This window comes from Oncorhynchus masou, chromosome 33, assembly GCF_036934945.1.
Source record: "Oncorhynchus masou masou isolate Uvic2021 chromosome 33, UVic_Omas_1.1, whole genome shotgun sequence".
In the NCBI taxonomy this organism is placed as follows: domain Eukaryota; kingdom Metazoa; phylum Chordata; class Actinopteri; order Salmoniformes; family Salmonidae; genus Oncorhynchus; species Oncorhynchus masou.
The window spans coordinates 35,927,765-35,954,568 of NC_088244.1; the positions used below are offsets into that span (position 1 = coordinate 35,927,765).

Genomic DNA, 26,804 nt, shown 5'->3' on the forward strand with positions numbered 1-26,804 from the left:
TGTTAATGCGCTGAATTAGGTTGAAACATTTATTGGTTTGAGTTACCTGGTCTCCATGACTTATACAGACCTTTCCAAGATAAATGCATCAGTTAGACCTTTATTATGTGATTCATTGGCAGTGTGTGTAACTGTGTATTGAGTGTGAATAGACTTACAGTAGCAAATGTACAGAATAAAAGTCCATAAAAGGACAATGCCCCTGGAGCTGACTGTGTTGCCAAAATCCCATCCAATCCAAACAATGACATGCCATTGTTGACCATTGGCATAGAAGCCAGTATAGGGCCTTGTTCTTAAATGAAATATGCTATCATAGGGGAAATGTATGTAATAAATCTGTCGAGTGCTTGTGAATTGTATATGTTTTGTAAAAGTTCAATCTTTCTTTTTATATAGCTGTTATAAAAAGAATTCTGTTTTTTTTTGTAAGATGCTTTCCATTGGGAATTTATGCCACATTTATTTGCAATGGAATTTTTTGCTGGAGTCAATTTAGCTGTCTATGATTTCATACCTTTTTCTGCCGTATATTGCCTCATTTGTAATGTCAAGATGCAAGACTACAACTTATACAACTTATTAACAGCAAGTTTCCAATAGAAAACATTGCATGTTCAGCAGGGCAAGCAGGCCATTCAACCAGACTGAATTGAAGGCATAACCCACTGGGCACAGACATCGGTTTAATGTGTTGTTTGGATTTACATTTGGTTGAGTTGTCAACTAATGTGAAATGAACAAAACATTTCACCATGTCATTGGATTTAAGTTGGGTGAAAAAAAAAAAATACCCTGACGTTTATTCCGTTTTTTTAAATCCAATCAGTTTTCCATGTTGATTCAACGTCATCACATTGATTCATTTGGTTGAAATGATGTGGAAACAACGTTGATTCGTCCAGTTTTTGGGACTCCTCGGACTAGAGATCTTCACGGGTTCAACCGAACCCGAATACCCGAGACCCGATCTGGGACCGGGTCCAAAATTCAAACTTTCCCCTCGGGTCTGTGTCGGCTTCTGTGTGATTGTCATCAGGTCTCGGGTCTATGATAGGGGCGGCAAAATAGGGCGCTACAGATGGCTAAATCAGTCTGCTAATACAGGACTACTAAAGGCCCAGTGCACAAATCTTTTACATTTGAATTATATATATTTTTATTCCGATTTTTCAGGGGGTGCTGCAGCACCCTCTACACTGCTACTTCCCGTGGTAATGGGGTCTATGTAACTACAGCTGATAGACCCGAGTGGACCCGACCACAGCACTGCTTAGAATATAGAACATTTATTTTATGCTAATACAAGGAATTTATTGACTTATAGAAGGCTTAGCCAACATATAAAGACCTATTCATTAACCAGAAGAACAACTTGGCTGATTTAAAAAACAATGTCACTGGGTCCAATCAGGTCTGGTCTAGATCGGGTCTAGGTCTGGTTGTTGTAGGATCGTTCGGGTCCGGGTCTGATTGCCCTCGAGTCTGTTTGGGTCCAGGTCCAGGTCCAACTATTTTGCCCTGCGAAGACCTCTACCTAGAACTACTGCTGATTTTTAAAACTCAGTTAATGCACAAGTTACAGTAAGGTGACCAGAAAACATTAAAACTTTGTAGCCTAAAAAAGTTATGTACTACTGTATATAGTATACATAGGCCTACTGTTTAATTTTTTTTAGCCCCTGTCCTGCAGTCATTTTTTTTCACATCCCTACAATGAAGTTCTTGTGTGCCACTGTCTGCGAGAAGCCACGGAAATGCCTTGGCGCAGGAGCCGGAGACGTCATGGATTCCTGAGTGTGGGCTTTGCAGGAAAGCCCTGAGTCTCCGAGATGGAGCCGCTCCAGGTTTCCATGGCAAAGCGCATAAACAGGAGGAAACACTGAGGGAATCCCGTTATTTTACAGCATTGGACCATTATAAACACCCAGAGCGGGGAAGGAAGCCGCTCTTGATACTCAAGTAATCCTTAGAGCAAGGAAAGAAGTTCAAACCATAACCATAGCTTGCTGGAGTCTATTTTAGCTCCATGTTTTTGAATTTATAAAGGAGTATTGGAAGTCTAATATTTCATTTTTATATTGCCTTTTTTATGCAAGTGGGTTTCTACTGCTATTATAGCAGAATAGTTTTTCATTTTTATATATATTTTTAAACTTTATTTTCAAATGTTTAGAGAATCTTGGAGACTGGCACAGTACCACACCATGAGGTCGATGGATCAAGGTATGGATGCCGCGTGCTGAATAGTGATAATCTGGTAATTTATCAACCCTATTGATTTTCGAGTAGCCTAGTCCTAGACATGTGTTCATATATAATTGTACATTGTATAATCCACAAAATATGATATATTGACTGTGTAGTTGTATATCGTGTGTGGCATATCTGGACTGCCAGGTAGTGGGTTGGGTATCTTACTGATGCACATGAGTTGATCAGTTTATTCCATGGTGATTCCGCTATTTGCCTACATGCCCTGGACAGCGGCGAGGGGAACACTAGCGCTATGTAAGGTAGGCTACGCTACTGTAGTGTTAGACTTCACGTCATTGTAGTCACATGAAAATGAGCCTTCAGGTTGTAGTAGATTACATTTACATGTTTAACTATGAAAATAAAACATTCATGACTGCACGCTATAATGAGCAGTAAGGTATCAAAATTCATACTAACAATATAAGATGTATAATAGACATTGTTATCTGTTACCTAAAGCCTTATGGGGTTAGCTATGATAAAATATTAGCATTATGAATTGTGACTGATATGTGCACGCGCTCAGTGCACCCTGGGGAGTTCATCTTCTATGTTGACAATACCAAGGCAAGATGTGTATGGCTATTGAACAGTTTGGTTTGGGATGATTAAGGACATGATTAAACCTGCTTAGCTGATGTTTTGGTGGTGTCGAGAGGTGGAACTGCTTTGGACGGAGCGGTCAAATCGGTGAGCAGCTGCTCGTGTAATAGCTTTCTCGAAGACATACCCATCCCACTCGCGTTGGAAGTTCACGGCGAGAAAATGTAGGCTATATAGAAATAATTACGCTCAAATGGGAAATAATTAAATAAAACGATGTGTAGGCTTACATCTCACATCACATCTCAGTGTTCGAACTTGTAAACAAGGCTGCATGGGATTTATCTCAATGCTACTCGGCGCAGACATGGCAATGTAACGCCGGAGCAGCTTGTGGATTTGACAGCTCTACGCAATTCCTCCTCCCACACCGTCAAAACATCAACTAAGCAGATTTCGGCTAAAGCAGATCTGATTGAATCGGGCCCTTAAGGTCATCAATCATAAAAATGTGTAGGCTCTTTTTTTATTTATTACTTTTGACACATTTCTGCTATCAAGGCATAATTGTTCAGTTATTCCTGTTAGGAACAATTAGGACCCCTCCCAGACATATTTCCTACTTTTGCTGTAGGCCTAAACTTTCACAATGTACCTATTGTTGTATGGTGTTATGGCAAGATGTTATTATAACGCTATAACTTTACAATGGTTGTTATAGCTGATACAGTAGGGTTTACAAATGTAATACCTACACATGGTCTTAAACTTGTTCCACTTGTTTAGACACGAAGGAGTCGAATTTTTCTGTCAATTTTTCTCTAGCCTGATCCTAGCTAGATCTGTCTATGCTGTCTTACAATCTCATATGTTCATGGTCATGCCAAAGCACAAACTGACCTGGGACCAGCAGGCTAGCTCTCTCAATTCAATGTATATCAGGGCCGGTATTCATAAAATACCATTTCAATTCCCCTTGTCCTTGTAAGGGTGTATGGCGACCTGTGCGCGAGCGGTTCGCTGATGTGAACGTTGTGAACAGAGTGCCCCATGGTGGAGGTGGGATTATGGTATGGGCAGGCATAAACTACTGACAATGAACACAATTGAATTTTATCAATGGCAATTTGAATAAACAGAGGTACCGTGAGGAGATCCTGAGGCACATTGTTGTGCCATTCAACCTCCGCCATCACCTCATGTTTCAGCATGATAATGTATGGCCCCATGTTGCAAGGAGCTGTACACAATTCCTGGAAGCTGAAAATGTCCCAGTTCTTCCATGGCCTGCATACTCACCAGACATGTAACCCATTGAGCATGTTTGGGATGCTCTGGATCAACATTTGTTTTCCAGTTCCCGCCAATATCCAGTAACTTCACAAAGCCATTGAAAGGGAATGGAACAACGTTCCACAGGCCACAATCAACAGCCTGATCTACTCTATGTGAAGAAGATGTGTCATGCTGTCATGCTGTCATGAGGCAAATGGTGGTCACACCAGATACTGACTGGTTTTCTGATCCATGCCCCTACCTTTTTTTAAGGTATCTGTGACCAACAGATGCATATCTGTATTCACAGTCATGTGAAATCCATAGATTATGGCCTAATGAATTTATTTAAATTGACTGATTTCCTCATATGAACTGCAATTCTGTAAAATCTTTGAAATTGTTGCATGATGCGTTTATATTTTTGTTCAGTGTAGTTTATAAAGGGTTTAAAAGTAATTAATTAATGTATTCATTAGAACATAGACCATACCAGTAAACCCCCCAAACAATACAGAAAAAAAGGTCATTCATAATTATGTAATAATAATTATGTATAATTATTCATTTTATGTATTGACTCATTGATACAGCATGGGTGGGTGAAAATGCTGCAATTACTGTAACTTTTAATTCAAACTGTAAAGATATTGTGCACAATAGTAGCTTACAGTATGCTATAGCCTACTTGGACACAATATCTTTGCAGTTTGAATTAAAAGTTATAGTAAGATACCTAGACTATATATGTCATGCGTAATTGTTTGGTGCCAAACACCCGGGGGCAGCAGCACTTCAACTGTACCACTGATGCAACTCGTCACTATGAAGTTGTGCACCTGCAACTGTTCTGTCAGTGATCATAGGGAGGCGTGATCACTCCGCGTTTGACACCTTGCATCGTATTTATTTACTTTTCTGAAATAGACACCCCTTGTCTCACCATGCGGTTAAGTTTGAAACAGGAAGCTTAAGCTACTATTACGATACTGATCGTTCTTTTCAAAGCGTTTTACTGATGCATCAGGGTCGCATCATCGCTTCAATCGAGCAAGTAAATAGTCTCTCCGCCTCCAACGCCTCTGACATCGCATGGCCTTAGTGGATAAAGACAACAGCCAGCGTAATATCATTGATTCTACAAACTATTTATATTTCCTTTCGTTTTTCTCATAACTTAACTGAGTAAATAAGACAGATGAACTCGTTTTACGACGGAAAAAACCCTAGTGATTTAGGGTTGGAAGAGGAACTGAGTCAAGTGAACTGCCAAGATGAGTTGGAGTTTGACTACCTGTTTGAATACGAACCACCTTGCGACAACTTTCCCGGGGAAGATCAAGGTTTGTCCAAAGGTTTGTCAAGTCTCCCACGCGCTTTTCAACTTTTATATGCGTTATAGTACTTTAACGACAAATTACTTCTTAAACAATGTTCTGCTCTCAAAAACGTTTTAATTCATTGGCGTCATTGAAAACAAATATACAGGAAGTAATTTTGACAGTTACTTTTCTTCCACTTCTAGTTCTAGTAGTCATTACTAAACATAAATAAAAACGTTGACAAAAATGATACGATTGATCCTGTATTTCTTATGCATGTTTGTATACATTGTATAATCACACTGTAAAATAAGATGTTGATTCATTTGTAAGGCAACCAGCTGCAACAGGATTGTGAGTTGGCTCAACATTTGGGCATATAGCTGAACCAACATACATTCTCAAATTGAATTGTATGGTCATTCTACTTAGAATTTTAGATTGAGTGAACATACAATTCAACTTCAGAATTGTTTTGACATTATTTGCATATTTCCCAGTGTGCTTTGCCTTTTGAGTGAATTGTACTTACAACTCATGACTGTATTTGTCAGCAACAGAGATTATGGCTTTCAGTCCTTTAGCCTTCACCAAGTGAGTGTCTAAGTGAATATGTTATCTTTACAATTAAACTCTGACAATACATTGCAAATGGCCGTTCATTGAGAGCCTAGATATATCCTAACACAGTGGTCTGAGACTCCTGTTTCAAGTCTCCCTACTGGTTACCAGTACTGATGTGCAGTTCAAACTACTTGTTTTTGTAACAAATCATTTTACTGACTCTAGATTCATGATTCAACAAATGATACAGTTGGATTCGATCTCCATCTCAACCTAAAATAAAAGTTAAAGAATAGGATTAAGCCAGTGGCTCAGATGGAACTATCCAAGCAATAGATGCATCTTCTTTAAATGTTGATATTTGGTTGCGTTGTCAACCAAACACAATTCAATATTACTTTTGTAATACAGTAAATAGGCTAAAGTTAAGGCGATCTTACAGTATTTATTTGTCTTTAAAATTAGTAACACATCCCTGGACACATTTTGAGATTACTGTAACAATAAATGTCTTCTTATGCAATAATAGAACATGTGCATGTTAAAGATAGCATGGAAATGTCACAGGTCTGTGGAGATCTTCACAATTGATAGAACAAGCTGAGCAGAATCTCAAATGGCATTGACAACTTGCACCATGTACTTAAATAATCAATCCAGGTAATTTGGTTGTGCTAGTTTATGAAGCACAATGATAAAACATTAAGTTGTTGTAAAATAAACAAAATATCTGACATTGTATTCCCATTAAAAAAATGATCGAAAGCACAGTGATATCACATTTAGGTAACAACTAAACCAAAAATCAGACATTGATTTTCCATTGGAATTTGGTTGTGTTTTTAGATGGTTGAAAGTATAGTGATAACTCATTGGGAATTCAATAAACTTTTGACTGTCTTTTTGAGGTTGGAATCTCATTGATCAACGTATCAACCAAATATGAAATGACGTGGTGTGCCCAGTGAGTAGCAATCACAAATGTACATCGTTTGAAGCACACAGTCTCAGCCACGAATGACAGCTCCAATAAGGCAATTATGGTGAGCGAGAGGCTTGTAGAATCACTCAGGACCCACCGGTAGTGGGTCCTGCGTGATCTGGGAATTACTGAATCCAAAGAACTAAATGTTATTTTGACTAAACGAGTTTAAAAGATCAAAGTCAATAAAAAGAGCCAACCTTCCCATCACTACTTTACAGGCCACATCACTTTGCAAGTCACATTATGCTGGCTTGCAAAGTGATGTATATTTTGTATTGGAATCCAGCCAGAGTGAGGATATCCAACAATTCATCCCAGGTGCCTGGTGAGGGGAGGACGGCTCACAACAATGGCTGGAATAGAGAATCAGTTTTCAATGTTGATTAAACATCACATAACATTTTTTTGGTTGAAAATGACATGGAAACAACATTGATTCAACCAGTTTCTGCCTAGTGTGTCTGATTCCATTCAAGCCATTACTTTGAACCCATCCTCCCCAATTAAATATCCACCATGTGTTTGACAATATCAATCACACACGTATTGAGAATGACTAGCCAGGTAGGAAAGTATTGTTAGAGGCTACATAAATCATATGAACTGTAACGGCCATCTCATCAACGGGTGCAATAAGTCAAACCATTAACAGATTGGATTGGTTTCGAAAAATGTATGTTATTTATGTTTGTGTAGCATAAGATTAATCAACCCATCAATGTACATGCAAAAATACAGGTATTGAAAGAAACATTTCTGAAAATCAAACCTGCAGTATGGCATGCTGGGAAATATAATGGTGGGTGTGGTTTTGAGTGGTTTTGATCAAACATGAAGTTGTAATTTTACTCAACAAGCTAGTTCAAATTCAGCTCACTTCGAGCAGTTTGTTGACTAAACAAACTTTAACACGTTAGCTCAAATTCTTGTCCTTCTGAAGTCCACTCAACTCAAAGAATAAAGCAATTGGTTAAGTTGATTACAGTGCATTGGTAGAGCTAGTTTGAACACACTTTCCAACCACAAAACATCATGACATTTGTTTTATGTACATAATGGGTTAATGGTTACAAAAGGAGGACCCTTTTGATGTGATTTGTGAATAATTTCCAAATCTAAGCCTTTTGTTTTATATGATTGTTAATCAAACTGATCTAAGGGATTGAATAAAAATGATTAACAATATGGTTATTTGAAATGGTTTTGATTAATTTTGATTAATTGATTAATTCAATAAACACAGAATTTCAATTCAATGTGGCTCTCAACATGTGCATTGAAAACATGTACGTTTTGTAAGATTTGCGATTTCGGGGGAAAGTGAATATCTTTAGTGAGAAATGATTTTAGACTATGGGCAATCCCTTTTATAAATAATGTATTTTGTTGTACTTTCATGTGTTTTCCTAATGATTTATCTTCCTTGTTTCCTATCTCCTGTAGATGAGCCAAATCTCTCCTCACAGAGAGTCAGCCCTCCATCTGGTCTGGCCTACATCCAGGAGGAGGCTTCCCCCTACAGCATTAAGTGTAGTGAGCACAACCCAGAGAGCCTCTCTGGCTATGAGCACCTGGAAGCCAAAAACTACCTGGACCACTCCAGGCTTGGGGGCATTGCCCTGAGCCCCAGGATCGAGATCACACCGTCACGTGAGCACTACAGCGATGGACGTGATTCCCTGCAGAACCACACTCTGAACATCAGCCCCCGTCCCACCCTGACCGTCCCGGGCCACGAAAGCCTGGCCTACCGTGAGCCCCAGTGCTTGAGCCCAGCCTCCAGCAACTCCTCCACCAGCTGGCACTCGGAGAGCTACTCCCCCTGGGCCTCTCCCTGCGTGTCCCCTAGTAGTGGCCAGACCGGGGCTGGGGACCTCTGGCCCCGCTTCCAGAACATCCACACCGGCTCCCCCCGCACCTCCCCGGGCACCTCCCCCCGCACAGAGGAGGGCTGCATCGCCCCCCGCTCGCCCTCCCCATCCCTCAGGCCAGGATCCCGCTCCGCTTCCCCACAGGGCAAACGCACCTACGACATGTACAGGAACACCAGCCTGATCAACGGGATCCCTTCCAACAGTCCTTCCCCCCATAGGGGCCACGAGGAGCATCCCCAAAAGAACGCAGGGGCCCACTACGGGACCTCCAACAGTCTGGCTGAGGCCATGAACGGCTATGGCACTGTCCAGCCTGGTCTAGTCCCCACCAAGATAGTGAAGACAGCCAACCAGGCATATGCCTTCTACCCAGAGAACCACAGGGAGGTCAACTACCTGGTGTCCTGTGAGCAGGATGTTAAGAATAAAACTGGGTCTGAATCCTTCTTTGTGATCCCTCCCATCTGGACCAAGCAGATGGTCCCCAACCTCTGCAGGTGAATGGTGTAGGAAGCCTGTATAGGTGCACGTGCAGTTTTATTATGAATCTGATTTAGTTGTTCATTTGTATGTTTGTATGACCAAGCTTTCATTGCCCATTAGGAACCACAATTTAGCGTGCCTAGTCATTGCACAAGACAAATTAATACTTTTCCCCCATGTCTTATTTCCTTTAGCATCCCAGTTTCTTCTCTGCCCCCTCTGGAATGGCCTGTCCCCAGCCGTACAGACCAGTACAAGCTCCACGTTGACGTGCAGCCCAAGCCCCACCACCGAGCCCACTATGAGACAGAGGGGAGCAGGGGCGCGGTCAAAGCCCCCACTGGTGGTCATCCTGTTGTCCAGGTACGCTGCATCCCACTGGGCACGGACTTCAATTCAACGTCTGTTCCACTTTGGTTCAATGTCATTTCATTGAAATGACATGCAAACAATGTTGATTTAATCAGTGTGTCCCCAGTGGAATGGCTCTGTATCACTGTTAGAAAATAAGTTGATTTATGGAAGTCTTTTTTGGTTCTTGATAGAATCTTTTCACCCAATGAAGCACCCTAAAATAACCTTTTTAAGAACCCTTTGGTGAAAGGGATCTACCTTGAACCAAAAAGGATAATACATTTCCTGGAACCAAAAGAGTTAACCTACAGGTTCTAGGTAGCCCCCTTTAGTGTAGGACAGCCCTAATAGGAAGGCCTGTTGTGTGTAATGGTATTTTCTAGTCAGTACATAGCTATGCTACTATTGTCCCAGGGCCTGGCTTAGGAAAATTGCTACTGTGTGTTACTGTGTACGTTCTACAGTATATGTTATTTACCTCATCCTTTCTCTATCTCTCCCTTTCTCTCTATATTCCTCCCTTTCTCTATCTTTCCCTTTCTATCTCTCCCTGTCTCTCTCCTTCTAACGTTCTCTTCTTCCTAGCAGCCTGCCACACTCACTGAAATGAGTTATAATATGCACTGATATCTTACGCATGTCAGCTACTGTTTCATCAAGTCAACTCCCAGACTTGAATTCCAGCCATTATTACAGTAAACACCTTGCAGATTATTGTTTTTGTCTTCATTTACTATGAGCAACAGCTTTTGTGTTAATTGTTTCAAATCAAAGTGTCATGAGAACACTTGTCTTCTTGCAGAAAATACACTGCTGCTTTGCCTCTCACGGACCAATGTTTTAACCACAAGCAGTTTTTTTTGGCCCATTTACACACAGGTCACATTACCCCCAGTGTACTCTGGAGACAGGAATGGTGAACTTAAGTTCAGGCATACTCATATGAAAAAAAACGTTACGTTTTGCTATATAGAGCTAGTATCACTTTTTTACATGTTCAATCTAAGCTGAACATAACAGAAGGCATTTCCATATCATCCATATATTTAGGAAAGAAGTAGGAAATAGAACTTTCAGTTCATATTTTAATGTTTCCAAGGCAACATCTTGAAAGCTTACTTGTTGTTGTTGATTGCCAGAACCTGGCCAGGTGGAAATTAAGCATTTCTCACTTTCCATTTTCTCTGGCTCTCTTTGAGGTCAGTGAGCTGTGCCTGGTGTCGTCTGATCACGTGGCTGGCTAGGCGCGGCCAAACTACTCCCTCTCAGTCCCAGACTCTGAACTCCCTCCACTTTAATTTTCCTAGTCCCACTCGCTCTGACTCACTCACTGCAACCATAGCAACCAGCTTCTCAGATGGCCTGTTCTAAGATAGAATTCCTCTATTTTACTCATTGTGTCAGACTCAACTACCTGTGTTCAAGACCACTCATGTCACTATAGTTTTTGCTTACATTGAACAGTTGTAAGGAGTTTCACCAGTGAAAAAGCTCTACAACAGTGAATGTGAATATTGTAATTCTCACTTGACTTTAAAGAGGAAACTATGCTGTAGGCTACTCAGGTTCCTGGGATGTGCCTCTTTCTCTCAGTCAGCCCCCCCATGCTTGTTTCTCGTCTGTCTGTCTGAGCAACAAGGAAATTAGATGAGATGTGATCTCTGCCATGCCTCTTTCAGCCAAACTCTGCCCCCTCACTATACTCTTCTCACCTGTTGTAAAATACACAAACACACACACACAGATTAGTGGAGAGACCAGAGACTACCTCGGAAGGAAGCATGCAAAAACCACAATGTGTGAACTTGCAACTAAAATTATCTTTCTGAAAAATCATGAGCTTGAAAATGTGTGTGTGTGTGTGAGACAGAGAAACAGACAGGGTTTTGGTGATGAGTTAAGAGAACTATGTAAAGTGTAGACGTCTGACAAGGTTGTAAGCATATTTTGATTATTTATCTGAATGTTGGCAACAACTAGGCCTACAGCTACTTTGCAATTGTATGCAATGATTTTGATAAATATTTGTGATTAGGAGTTTTACATCATGTTATAAACATGTATTTACTATGTGGCCATCTCCAATTCTCCAAACCATTCCACTGTAGAAGTACTGGAATTAATGTAGACCTAGTCTTTATTTTGTCTTGAAAGTATCCGTGGTACATGTGGCTAAACTAAGGCAGTCATATTCTAATATGCATGCCAATGAATGATAGTGATTCCTATGGAGCTCCTTTGAATTCCAAAGACAGCTACTTTAGAACAAAGAGCTGCCATTCAAGGTTGAGGATACTAATGTTTCCAGCAGTAAGTGTTTCTGCTGAGCCAACATCTAAGTAATTTAGCAGACACTCTTATCCAAAACAACTTAGAGTAGTGAGTGCATACATTTCCATATATTTTTTGCACTGGTCCCACATTGTAATCGAACCAACAACCCTGGCATTGCAAGCGCCATGCTCTACCAACTGAGCCACATGTGACCCCACCAGGCTACCCTACCAGGGTGTTAGCTTTATGTTCATCCAAAACTGTTAGCAGAAAACTGTCAAAGAAGATGTAGTTATAGAGTCATTCACCCTCAAAAAGCACAAGAAAGTGGATTTCAACACCCACCATCTCAGATTGTTCTGAAATTGTTTTGTTTCTGTAGTTAGAAAAAACTAATATGAGCATCACTGCAACATTATTTTGGTGAAAAATATTTTAACTCTAATTGATTGCCCCCAAATTGTAAATTTAAATATATAGCATTCATGTAATATTTAATAAATATAGTACCCAATATCCAATTTTTACCAAAACTCTTCTTAACAATGATTGAGGAATCCAAATAAATGGTCAAAAGCCACCCATGGACCCCCCAATTCCCACACCAAGTAGTATGAAGCTGCGGCTTGGAGTACAGTTTAATCATACTATGTTATGTATTCTCAGTGAATTTGGTGGGGATTTTTCACCTGTTCAGAGAAATTAGCCATTGAAGTAGCTTGCATTTCCCTCCATAAATTAGTGTGAAAGTTCCAGATTTTGCCACTATTCCTGCTACTGCCAACCTATTATCCCTTTGCTGATCTCTTGTGTTTATTAAATGGCTCACAACAATGGTTTGTAGAAAACCAATCGCTTTTGCTCAAGATGAAAATGACTTGTGTCCTCACAAGTCAAGCCAGTCCTCCATGAAATCAATCAAATGTGTCCTTCTCTTAGCAACGAATGCCTCATCCAACTCTCCTAAAAGGTCCAACAATTCATGGAGGTCTGGCATAAATTGTGAAGATGACCACACCATTTATTTACATCATGAGCAAAAGCTATTGGTTTTCTACTCAAGGTTGCAACATAAATGATGTGACCCATTTAGTAAACACAAGAAACCAGCAACATTTGATAAAATGGTGTGGCAGTAGAAGGAACAACATAATCTATTGGGCAAAACCTGGCATTTTTACTCATTTATCGGGAAATATGTGAGCTACTTCAATGGCTAATTTCTCTGAACAGGGGGAAAAAACATCCACAAATTCACTGAGAATACATTACATAGTATGAATAAACTTTACTCTTCATACTACTTGCTAAAACCATAAAGAACTGATATTGGACATTTGGGTGGGCTTGACCATTTATTTGGATTCCTCAGGTCTTGATAATTGTTAAGGAGAGGTTTGGTTCAAATCGGATGTTGGGTTTTATGTTTATTGAATAGTAGTTGAATCCTATAAATTAAAATTTCAACAAAATAATGTTGTTGAATCCTATAAATTAAAATTTCAACAAAATAATGTTGCAGGAATGCTTATGTTATTTATTTTTTAACTACAGAAACCATTTCAGGAGCATCTGAGATGGTGGGTGTCATAGCTTGCTGAAATTAAATTAAATTGAATGACCATATAGGCAAATAATGAGAAATTATTAGGGGGGGCAGAACAGGCAGAATAGGAACTTGAAAAACTACCCATTATGAAAAGTGTGAACATCTTGACTTCATGTAAAAAATATATATTTATTAGAGTTTCTTCCAGTTGCATGGCTACAGGGGAAAGGAGCCACTGGGCCTGCAGATCTTCATCGGGACCGCAGATGAGAGGATCCTGAAGCCCCACGCTTTCTACCAGGTTCACCGCATCACGGGCAAGACAGTTACCACCACCAGCTACGAGAAGATCATCAACTCCACCAAAGTCCTGGAGATCCCTCTGGAGCCCAAGAATGACATGAAAGCAATGTGAGAGAAGTTAGAGTAGTGATTCATGTCAAACACCACCCATACAAAGCAGTGTCCTTTGAAGACTGGTTCAAACAGTATTTGTTTTCTTTCAAACTCGTTGAGCCTGTTTACTGAGCCTGTCTCCAATGCCACCAGATAAGCGGGAAAAATTTAAACTGATGGGAATATTCCATTGGTTCCAGGCATGCTCTTTTTCTCTCCCCAATTTTGTGGTATCCAATTGATAGTTAGTCTTGTCTCATCGCTGCAACTCCCGTAAGGACTCAGGAGAGGCGAAGGTCGAGAGCCGTGCATCCTCCGAAACACAACCAAGCCGCACTGCTTTTTTGACACAATGCCAACTTAATCCGGAAGCCAGCATCACCAATGTTTCGGAGGAAACACCGTACACCTGACTATGTCAGCATGCACTGCTCCCAGTCTGCCACAGGAGTCGCTAGTGCACGGTGGGACAAGGACATCCCTGCCGGCCAAACCCTCGCCTAACCCGGATGACGCTGGGCCAATTGTGCACCACACCAGGCTGCGACAGAGCCTGGTTGCACAGCTAGCACTGCGATGCAGTGCCTTAGACCACCGTACAACTTGGGAGGCTGTGCCAGACATGCTCAATCAAGTTTTTGAAATAAAACTCATACTAATTGAACCTAGATCTGATCTCATTAACCATATCAGTTGTGATCATAATGCAACACATGGGTATCTGTACAGGGCTTACAGTAGTTAATCCTCCTATCTCACAGAATCGACTGTGCTGGGATCCTGAAGCTCAGGAATGCTGATATTGAGCTGAGGAAGGGCGAGACGGACATCGGACGAAAGAACACTCGTGTGCGTCTAGTGTTCCGTGTTCATATACCCCAACCTAATGGGCAACACATCTCACTGCAAACCGCCTCCCATCCTATTGAGTGCTGTAAGTACATTCATAGTTATTTATTTAAAATGTATTTAACCAGGTCCCATTGAGGCCAGAATACCTATTTTCAAAGGCGGTCAAATATTACCCGTGCTCTTTAGTGTGATAAACATATAGTCTGTGGTTCTATGTGGTCTTTCCCTTCTATAGCCTTCTATTGATGTGCTATAATTAATTCAATAAGGCCTGAGGGGGTGTGGTATAGTGGTCATACCACAAACCCATGTGGTGCCTTATTGCCATTATAAACTGGATACCAACCTAAATAGATCAGTAAACAAGTATTTTAGCTTCATACCCATAATATAATGTCTGATATACACATAGCTGAAATTCTGTTTCAGGCAATCAGCATCCAGGACCCAAAGTACCTGATTTATAATGTGATTTAGGTTTAACATGTGGTTATAGTGTATTTTGATGTTACACAATGCAGTACATTTCTGTGTATGTTTCCTCTTCCCTGTTTTCATTGCACTGATGTTAACCAGAGGTAACACACATAATGAATAAACATGGCTAAAACTCAGAGTAGAGCTGATGGTCCAGGCACATGGATGTACAAAGACTCTTTTATGATTAGGCTAGCAGCTCTCAAACCTCAACTCTTTTAGGTGTGTGTTTGTTGTGTGTGTGTTTATGCGAGTGTGTGTGTTTGTGTGCTTGTGTGTGTCTGAATCCTAGTTAAAAGCAAAACATTACTTACGTGTAGGCTAACATGCCCAGGGAACATGAAGTCCATGTACCAGTGTATGCTATGCCAGTGACATGCGTATAGTTTGGTGGCTTTGTAGGCACTGGTTATCAAAGCCAGATTTACTCGCAAATAAACAATGAAGCCCAAGTTCACCATACAACAGATCGCTCCAATAACCAGAGTGACATAGGCTATTAACCAACATTTTCATGAAATGTAAATACCAATGTAGCAAAGCGATAACCTCCAATGGCAGGATATTTCAAATCATCTGACAAAATAACACACTGCTTAACTCAGCTCAGCCATATACCAACGTAGCATCCACATTTACAACTAAAAGGTGGCACCTTTTTACAATTCTTCCAATGCACGGTGTGTAAAAACACACAATAATATTATGATGTGAAATGTAATTACACACACGTACAGTGCATTCGGAAAGTATTCAGACCCCTTAACTTTTCTCACATTTTGTTACATTACATTCTTATTTTAAAATGGAATAAATATTTTTTCCCCCTCATGAATCTGCACACTAGACCCCATAATGACAAAGCAAAAACAGGGTTTTAGACATATTTATTACAAAATAACTGAAAAGATTACAAAATAACTTAAATATCACATTTACATAAGTATTCAGACCCTTTACTCAGTACTTTGTTGAAGCACCTTTGGCAGTGATTACAGCCTCAAGTCTTCTTGGGTATGATGATACAAGCTTGTCACACCTGTATTTGGGAAGTTTCACCTATTCTTCCCTGCAGACCATCTCAAGCTCTGTCAGGTTGGATGGGGAGCATTGCTGCTCAGCTATTTTTAAGTCTCCAGAGATGTTCGATTGGGTTCATGTCTGGGCTCTGGCTGGAGCACTCTAGGACATTCAGAGACTTGTCCCAAAGCCACTCCTGCATTGTTTTGGTTGTGTGCTTGGTGTCATTGTCCTGTTGGAAGGTGAAGCTTCTCCCCAGTCTAACGTCCTGAGTGCTCTGGAGCGGGTTTTCATCAAGGATCCCTCTGTACTTATCTCTGTTCATCTTTCCCTCAATCCTGACAAGTCTCCCAGTCCCTGCTGCTGAAAAACATCCCCAAAGCATGATGCTGCCACCACCATGCTTCACCGTCAGGATGGTATTATCCAGGTAATGAGTGGTGCCTGGTTTTCTCCAGATGTGACGCTTGGCATTCAGGCCAAAGAGTTCAATCTTGGTTTCATCAGACCAGAGAATCTAGTTTCTCATGGTCTGAGAGTCCTTTAGATGCCCTTTGGCCATCTCCAAGCAGGCTGTCATGTGCCTTTTACTGAGTAGTAGCTTCCGCCTGGCCACTCCACCATAAAGGCAGGATTGGTGGAGTGCTGCAGAGATGGCTGTCCATCTGGAAGATTCTACCATCTCCACAGAGGAACTCTGGAGTTCTGTCAGATTGACCATCGGGTTCTTGGTCATCTCCCTAACCAAGGCCCTTCTCCTCCGATTTCTCAGCTCTATGAAGAGTCTTGGTGGTTACAAAGTTATTCCATTTAAGGAGGATGTAGGCCACTGTGTTCTTGGGGTCTTCAATCCTTCCCCGGATCTGTGCCTCCACACAATCATGTCTCGGAGCTCTGCAGACAATTCCTTCGTTCTCATGTCTTGGTTTTTGCTCTGACATGCACTGTCAACTGTGGGAGCTTATACAGACAGGTGTGTGCCTTTCGAAATCATGTTCAATCAATTGAATTTACCCCAGGTTGTAGAAACATCCCAAGGATGTTCAATGGAAACAGGATGCACCTGAGCTCAATTTCGAGTCTCATAGAAAATGGTCTGAATACTTATGTAAGTTAGGTAATTCAGATTTGTATTTTTTATACATTTACAAAAATCTATTATCTATTTGTTTTGTCATTGTATGATATTGTGTGGAGATTTTAGAATAAGGCTGTAACGTAACAGAATGTGGAAAAAGTCAAGGGGTCTGAATCATTTTCCAGATGCACTGTATATAATAAATAACCCAGCAAACTAACATGGGTTCTGTGATTTTCTTTTTTTTTACCGAGGAGGCCAGTTGAGAACAAGCTCTCATTTACAACTGCGACCTAGCCAAGATAACGCAAAGCAGTGTTCCAAAAACAACAACAGAGTTACACATGGGATAAACAAATGTACAGTGAATAACACAATAGAAAAATATATGTACAGTGTGGTTAGGGAGATGTAGTAAGGTTAGGGAGGTAAGGCAATAAATAGGCCAAAGTGGAGAAATACAATTACAATTACAATTTAGCATTAGCACTGGAGTGATAGATGTGCAGATGATGATGTGCAAGTAGAGATACTGAGGTGCAAAAATAAATAAATAACAGTATGGGGATCAGTTAGTTGGGTGTGCTATTTACAGATGGTCTGTGTTCGTGAGGGAGATATAAGTCTCCAGCTTCAGGCATTTTTGCAATTCGTTCGAGTCATTGGCAGCAGAGAACTGGAAGGAAAGGCAGCCAAAGGAGGTGTTGGCTTTGGGGATGACAAGTGAGATATACCTGCTGGAGCTACGGGTGGGTGTTGCTATGGTGACCAGTGAGCTGAGATAAGGCGGGGCTTTACCTAGCAAAGACTTAGATGACATGGAGCCAGTGGGTTTGGCGACGAATATGTAGCGAGGGCCAGCCAACGAGAGCATACAGGTCGAGGTGGTGGGTAGTATATGGAACTTTGGTGACAAAACGGATGGCATAGTGATAGACTACTACATCCAATTTGCCAAGTAGAGTGTGGGAGGCTATTTTGTAAATGACATCCCTGAAGTCAAGGATCAGTAGGATAGTCAGTTTTACAAGGGTATGTTTGGCAGCATGAGTGAAGGAGGCTTTGTTGCGAAATAGGAAGCCAATTCTAGATTTGATTTTTGATTGGAGATGCTTAAAATGTGAATCTGGAAGGAGAGATTACAGTCTAACGAGCCACCTAGGTATTTGTAGTTGTCCACATATTCTAAATCAGAACCGTTCAGAGTAGTGATGCTAGGCGGGCGGGCAGGTGCGGGCAGCAATCGGTTGAAGAGCATGCATTTAGGTTTACTAGCATTTAAGAGCAGCTGGAGGCCACGAAGGAGTGTGTTGTATGGCGTTGAAGCTCGTTTAGAGGTTTGTTAACACAGTGTCTAAGGAAGGGCCAGATGTATACAGAATGGTGTCGTTTGCATAGAGGTGGATCAGAGAATCACCAGCAGCAAGAGCGACATCATTGATATATACAGAAAAAAGAGTTGGCCCAAGAATTGAAACCTGTGGCACCCCCATAGAGACCGCCAGAAGTCCGGACAACAGGCCCTTCGATTTGACAAACTGAACTATTTCTGAGTAGTTGGTGAACCAGGCAAGGCAGTCATTTGAGAAACCAAGGCTATTGAGTCTGCCGATAAGAATGCGGTGATTGACAGTCGAAAGCCTTGGCCAGGTCGATGAAAACGGTTGCAGAGTATTTTCTTTTATCTATGGCGGTTATGATATCGTTTAGTACCTTGAGCGTGGCTAAGGTGCACCCATGACCAGCTCGGAAACCAGATTGTATAGTGGAGAAGGTACGGTGGGATTCGAAATGGTTGGTGATCTGCTTGTTAACTTGGCTGTCAAAGACTTTAGAAAGGCAGGCCCGGTTGGATATAGGTCTGTAACAGTTTGGGTCTAGAGTGTCTTTGAAGAGGGGGATGACCGCGGCAGCTTTTCAATCTTTAGGGATCTCAGATGATACAAAAGAGAGGTTGAACCGGCTGATAATAGGGGTTGCAACAATTTTGGCAGATCATTTTAGAAAGAGAGGGTCCAGATTGTCTAGCCCAGCTGATTTATAGGTATCAAGATTTTCCAGCGCTTTCAGAACATCAGCTATCTGGATTTGGGTGAAGGATAAGCAGGGGGGGCTTGGGCAAGTTGCTGCGGCCGAGGTAGGGGTAGCCAGGTGGAAAGCATGGCTATCCGTAGAGAAATGCTTATTGAAATTCTTGATTATTGTAGATTTATCGGTGGTGACAGTGTTTCCTAGCCTCAGTGCAGTGGGCAGCTGGGAGGAGGTGCTCTTATTATCCATGGACATTACGATGTCCCAGAACCTTCTGGAATTAATGCTACAGGATGCAAATTTCTGTTTGAAAAGCTAGCCTTAGCTTTCCTAACTGAGTGTGTATATTGGTTCCTGACTTCCCTGAAAAGTTGCATATCGCGGGGGCTATTCGATGCTAATGCAGTATGCCACAGGACGTTTTTGTGCTTGTCAAGGGCAGTCAAGTCTGCCAAGGGTGCATGGTGGTTTAAGATGGTGAGGAAAGCACTTTTAAAGAACAACCAGGCATCCTCTACTGAACGGGATGAAGTCAATATCCTTCCAGGATCCCTGGGCCAGATCGATTAGAAAAGCCTGCTCACTGAAGTGTTTTAAGGAGCGATTGACAGTGATGAGGGGTGGTCATTTGACCGCGGGCCCATTGCGGATGCAGGCAATGAGACAGTGATTGCTGAAATCTTGGTTGAAGACAGAAGAGGTGTATTTAGTGGGCAAGTTAGTCAGGATGATACCTATGAGGGTGCCCATGTTTACGGATTTAGGGTTGTTCCTGGTAGGTTCCTTGATAGTTTGTGTAAGATTGAGGGCATCTAGCTTAGATTGTAGGACGGCCGGTGTGCTAAACATATCCCAGTTTAGGTCACCTAACAGTATGAACTCTGAAGATAGATGGGGCAAAATCAATTCACATATGGTGCCCTGGGCTGAGGGGGGTCTATATGGATGTCAGAAGGTGAATTCACCAATTTGTAAGTCGCTCTGGATAAGAGCGTCTGCTAAATGACTTAAATGTAAATGTAAATGTATAACATGCGGCAACAGTGAGACTTATTTCTGGAGCTCTGCAGGCTATCTCTGCAGCAGATTGCAACTCCGCAACCTTTGGCAGTTCTATCTTGACGGAAAATGTTGTAGTTGGGGATGGAAATTTCTGAATTTTTGTTGGTCTTCCTAAGCCAGGATTCAGACACGGCTAGGACTTCAGGGTTGGTGGAGTGTGCTAAAGCAGTGAATAAAACACACTTAGGGAGGAGGCTTCTGATGTTAACGTGCATGAAACCAAGGCTTTTACGGTTACAGAAGACAACAAATGGGAGCGCCTGGGGAATAGGTGTGATGCTGGGGGCTACAGGGCCTGGATTAACTTCTACATCACCAGAGGAACAGAGGAGGAGTAGGATAAGGGTACAGCTAAAGGCTTTAAGAACTGCTCGTCTAGTGCGTTGGGATCACGAGAATAAAGGTGGCAGATTTCTGGGCATGGTAGAATAGTTTCTCGGCATAATGTACAGCGAAGGGTATGGTAGGATGTGAGTACAGTGGGGGTAAACCTATGCATTGAGTGACGATGAGAGAGCTTGCATCTCTGGAGACACCAGCTAAGCCAGGTGAGGTCTCCCCATGTGTGGAGTGTGTGACAAAAGAGCTATCTCAGGCATGTTGAGCAGGACTAGGGGCTCTACAGTGAAATAAAACAATAACTAACCAAAACAGTAGAAGACAAGGCATTGACATAAGAGAGAGGCATGTGTAGCCGAGTGATCATAGGGTCCAATGAGCAGCAATAGGTGAGTCCCGGGAGCCGTTCGGTAGTCGCTACTATGCTTGGCGAGCGGGAGGCACGGCTTTCAAAAAGCTAGTGGGCCGTGGCTAGCAGATGGGTCTTCGGCAACATCACAACGGAAAAGCCTGTTGAAACCACATCGGACGATTACGTCGGCAGACCAGTCGTGATGGATAGGCTGGGCTCCGTGTCGGCAATAAAGGGTCCAGGCCAATTGGTAAAAGAGGTATTATAGCCCACGAATTAGCAGGTATAGCTCTTCGGCTAGCAAGGAGATGGTTCTAGCTCGAGGCTAGCTCAAGGCTAACTGACGCTTGCTTCGGGACAGAGGCATTAGCCAGCAGTAGCGACTCGGTTGTAGCTAGCTAGCTGTGATGATCCGGTGTAATGGCCCAGAGCTTGCGGCAGGAATCCGGAGATTTGGTGGAGAAAACCAGTCCGATATGCTCTGGGTTGATATTGGGCTGCGCAGACTGACAGGTATTGACCGAGCTAAAGCTGGCTGGTGTCCGGGCTAAAGGTCAAGACCGCTAGCCGTGGCAAACAGTGACTACTAGCTAGTAGCTAGTTAGCTGGCTATCTTCTGATGGAGGTTCCAGTTATAACGTTTAAAAATAGCAGATTCATACCACATTGGGTGAGGCGGGTTGCAGGAAAGTATATTTAAGTCATAGGTAGAAAGTGAAACAACGATAAACTCCATATTTACATGGGACAAGACAAACACACGTCCAACTTCTATGCCATCTTGGATACAAAGTTACCAGAACATTTGTTTGGTGGCAGAAAATGTTCACATAAACACTGTCCAGTTGTGCTGATGATTATACAATGTTTATATAAAATATTTGCCTCACGTTACAAGAACATTACCAGTAGGGATGACTATTTTCCTGAAAATCTACCAAGTTTCAATCAGAAGTGCCCATTTAAAGCATTTAAAACCAAAATATGGTCACTATGCCAAGTTTCTCCCAAAATAAGATTGTCACTGCACCACATTGTCGGCTTGACTGCACTATGTAAAGATTTCACAGCAAGTGAAACTGATATTTAGTAACGACAGAGTAACTTTGATCGCCAATGATATTGTTGTGAAATGCGAAACAGGCCGTTCATAAATTCAGAGTGTTATCATGTTTCTCCATTAATTCAGCGCATTTCATCTCGACACAGAGCGTGCTCAGGACACACAGAGCTCACCCCGAGTAGGCTGAAGTGTTGTCGAATCATAGAAACTTAATAACGGCAAGTAAACAAAAGTCAAATGACCAAAGTTGCTAAACTTGCTAGATAACTGTCAAATGACAGAAAATCTCAGATTTGGCAAAATCGCGTTGATGACTATACAGATAACTCCTGAATAGTGGGGAGATAAAAAGAGGAAATGTTTTGAATATCTAGGCCTAAACGCTGTTTCCTCGTCTCCTCACTCCGCTGCTGCCCTCTCCCACCGCGTTTAAATCAATATTGCCTACTGTTTACTAGAAATTTGGCTTTTTTGGGGGTTTGAGCCTATTTCATTTCTGTGATATCAGACTAGACCTGGGCTCAGGCTTCAGCTCACCAGGCTTGGGTCGGACCAGGATCGAGTTTTCAGTTCTGATGAGAACTCTGAACTGCATTCGGGACTCATGTGCAGTCTGGCAGTGTCAATTTTGCGTGTGTTTTGATTTTATGGCGACTTTGTTTGAAGTAAATACACTACGCTAAAGGGTTCCATCCGACAGCCTGTTTGGATAATGTGCTATTTTATTTTTGGCCAATCTGCTGCATGTTGTGTATTTTGTAGAATTTTATTTGTGAGACTTTGGGGGGAAATGTTGTGATTTCCCGGGTCTTGTCATATTTTGGGGGGAAATGTGAAGAGTGGTCCCGGGACAGTTCTGGAATCCCGGTTACCGGTGCTAATCCCTAGTTCCCAGAACACGTTTCGTCTACAACTCTAGGTTGTGGGAACAGTCTGGTGGGAACATTGTGCGGACATCACAAAAGACATGTTCCAAAAACACAAAAACTGTCCAGTTGTGCGGATGATTGTACAATGTTTCTTTTAGGGTACAAAAAAACATTCACCTGATCATACAAGAAAGTTAGCATTTTTAAAGTTCTTCAAGAGTTCCTTACACATTCCTTTCAGTTGTGGTAACATTGTGGGGACATGACAAGAGATATGTTCCCATAACAGAACTGTCCATTTGTGCTGATAATTACAATTTTTTTACACCTGATCTGGCAAAAACATTCCCAGAACACATTTGGTATGTTCTTTAAAAGTTCCTAAAATATCTATTTAGGCTGTGGGGATATTGAGGGAATATGACAACATATAGTTTCCCTAACACAAAATCTGTCCAGTTGTGATGACATTCTCACAATAGTTCAATCAGCGTGCACAAAACATTCCCACAATGTTTTTAGAATGTTATTCCTATGTTCCCAGAATGATAGAATTACATTTTGAACAGTCCATGGAGGTTTCTTTCACGTGTTAGCGTTATCTTACTGTTGAGGAAGTTAGTTGTACAAAAAAATCTGTAACAAACACATCCATCCAAACACACATGGCAATTATTTGGAATCACATGACAATTTATTAGACATTTATTGTACAAAATGTAGATTTTACCGTTTGTTGGTAGTTGTAAGTGAGGATCGAACCTGGGAACTTTGGAGTGTTTCTGGAATGAATCCGGTGCATCACAGGGATGGGACTAACACAAATACACAAGCTGTTCACACCTTTACTCTGACTTCCAGGTTGTGGTCATTGTCTTTGCAAAAGAGGATACCAATAAGTATCCTCTATTCTTTCTTACTCCACCAATCTTCTTTACATACTGTAAAGTTGGGATGTTTTGACTTTTATTTTCACTACAAACTTGATTTCAGAAATCATGTAAAAATGTTGCCTGGCAGATTGGAGTGAGGGGTATATAAACTCGTCCTCTCAATGTCAACTGCGTTCATTTTCAGCAAACTTAACGTGTGTAAATATTTGAATAAACATAACAAGATTCAACAACTGAAACATAAACTGAACAAGTTCCACAGACATGTGACTAACAGAAATTGAGAAATGTGTCCCTGAACAAAGGGCGGGTCAAAATCAAAAGTAACAGTCAGTATCTGGTGTCCACCAGCTGCATTAAGTACTGCAGTGCATCTCCTCCTCATGGACTGCACCATATTTGCCAGTTCTTGCTGTGAGATGTTACCCCCACTCTTCTACCAAGGCACCTGCATGTTCCCGGACATTTCTGGGGGGGAATGGCCCTAGCCATCTCCCTCTGATCCAACAGGTCCCAGACGTGCTCAATAGGATTGAGATCTGGGCTCTTTTCTGGCCATGGCAGAACACTGCCATTCCTGTCTTTCTGGAATTCATGCACAGAATGAGCAGTATGGCTGGTGGCATTGTCATGCTGGAGGGTCATGTCAGGATGAGCCTGCAGGAAGAAGACCACATGAGGGAGGAGGATGTCTTCCCTGTAACGCAAAGCGTTGAGATTGCCTGCAATGACAAGCTCAGTCCAATGATGCTGTGACACACCGCCCCAGTCCATGATGGACCCTCCACCTCCAAATCAATCCTGCTCCAGAGTACAGGCCTCGGTGTAACACTCATTTCTTCGACTATAAACGCAAATCTGACCATCACCCCTGGTGAGACAAATCTTCGACTCGTCAGTGAAGAGCACTTTTTGCCAGTCCTGTCTGGTCCAGCGACGGTGGGTTTGTGCTCATAGGCGACATTGTTGCCAGTGATGTCTGGTGAAGACCTGCCTTACAACAGCCCTACAAGCCCTCAGTCCAGCCTCTCTCAGCCTATTGCGGATAGTCTGAGCACTGATGGAGGGATTGGGCATTCCTGGTGTAACTCACGCAGGTGTGATGTTTGGATATACCGATCCTGCGAGGATGATCAGCTGTCCATCCTGTCTCCCTGTAGCGCTGTCTTAGGCATCTCACAGTACAGACATTGCAATTTATTGCTCTGGCCACATCTGCAGCCCTCATGCCTCGTTGCAGCATGCCTAAGGCACATTCACGCAGATGAGCAGGGACCCTGGGCATCTTTTTTTTGGTGTTTATCAGAGTCAGAGGAAAGGCCTCTTTAGTGTCCTAGGTTGTTATAACTGTGACCTTAATTGCCTACCGTCTATAAGCTGTTAGTGTCTTAGCGACCGTTCCGCAGGTGCATGTTCATTAATTGTTTATGGTTCATTGAACAAGCATGGGAAACAGTGTTTAAACCCTTTACAATGAAAATCTGTGAATTAAAGTTATTTGGATTTTTACGAATTTTCTTTGAAAGACAGAGTTCTGAAAAATGGAAATGTTCTTATTTTGCTGAGTGTAGATGTGCATATGTATGTACAGTGCCGCAGATAGCTTAGCAGTTAATCGAAAGGCTGCTGGTTTGAACCTCCAAGCCGACTAGGTGAAAAATCTGTTGATGTGCCCTTGAGCTCATCGAGTACACCAACCCTAATTGCTCCTGTAAGTTGCTCAGGATAACAACGTCTGCTAAAATACAAAAATGTAAATGTACCAAGACACATAGTTTGGATCATAATAGCTGTAGTTTGCATCATAATTTAAGGATTTTAGTACAAAGGGAAATCTACTAGAAACATTAGGATCCTGTTGGCGCAGCAGACTAAGTAGCCTACAAGGCTTGAAGATGGCAGTTTGTATGTTTAAATCTACTTAAATACCATTCCTTAAAATAGCTATAGCTATGTTAGGACAATACCCTAATAAAATATAATGATGTAAGAGGATTGAAATGCCGTTTTTGTTTAAAAGTTTGACGATTTCATATAATAATGTTACATTACACATCAATATTAGCAGAACATTATTATGCATTATCACGGAAGTATGTTTTTAGAAAAATGATGGATCATCATGGATCACCTTACAGAATATCTTCATGAGACCATTGTAGGAATATTCCCTGCTTGTTGTTATGGGTGTTTTGAATAACATATCCATCAACATTCGCAGAACATTTAGTTGTGCCAGTATGTTCTAAGAACATTACCGGAACATTGTGTTATTACATTACCTGGAACCTACTGAGAACATTTGGGGAATGTTCTGTGGTGGTTGTTACAGATGTTGTGCACAACATTTTAGTGAACGTTAGGAGAACATTCCAAGGATATTTTACTTAAAACATGTCCTTTTGTTAGATAAAACCCTAACTAGAACTTAATAGGAATCGTACATAATGTTCTGGGAATGTTCCTGGTTTGCTGGGAAGATTCTCACGAAATTTCCACATCAACAATCGAAATGACTGAAAATGTGTCTTGTCACAATGAAATTCTAGCTTGATAAATCAAAATGCATTCAAAGGAATGCTGCCTATTCACATGATTCAACAGTACAATCCTGCAGTGGCAGCGATGTGGAAGTCACAGCAGGAATCCCATGTCATTTAGTTTATTCTTCATGTACACAGCAGGCCAACAGACACGTGGGAGACGCATCCCTTGGTCCCACTTTCACACGGACACAAAATGTCATTCCCATTACGTCGACAGAGAAAAAGTAAACGTCCAAGATGTGTAAAAGTCTGGGTAAAAAGTATTAATTGGTAATGACGTTTCAGACAAGTGGACAGTCCTGTACTCGCTGTTTGCCTGCCCGACAGTTAGCAGTAAGGGATAT

The 26,804-nt window shown here is 41.7% G+C and overlaps 1 protein-coding gene across 4 annotated transcripts in view; it reads left to right on the forward strand.

Moving 5' to 3' along the window:
• The first annotated feature begins 1,951 nt into the window (after nucleotides 1-1,951).
• The window catches only part of LOC135528394 (nuclear factor of activated T-cells, cytoplasmic 2-like), a 48,978-nt gene continuing 24,125 nt past the window's right edge, over nucleotides 1,952-26,804 (forward strand). For 2 of the 4 annotated variants that reach the window (XM_064957444.1, XM_064957445.1), the window contains exons 1-5: nucleotides 4,950-5,432; nucleotides 8,392-9,319; nucleotides 9,500-9,668; nucleotides 13,691-13,893; nucleotides 14,640-14,812. In XM_064957444.1, coding sequence (XP_064813516.1) covers nucleotides 5,276-5,432; nucleotides 8,392-9,319; nucleotides 9,500-9,668; nucleotides 13,691-13,893; nucleotides 14,640-14,812 — 1,630 coding nt within the window. In that variant the 5' untranslated portion in view covers nucleotides 4,950-5,275. Of the gene's footprint in view, nucleotides 2,227-4,949; nucleotides 5,433-8,391; nucleotides 9,320-9,499; nucleotides 9,669-13,690; nucleotides 13,894-14,639; nucleotides 14,813-26,804 lie in introns of those variants that run through there. The other 2 variants (XM_064957447.1, XM_064957446.1) reach the window with 2 other exon arrangements.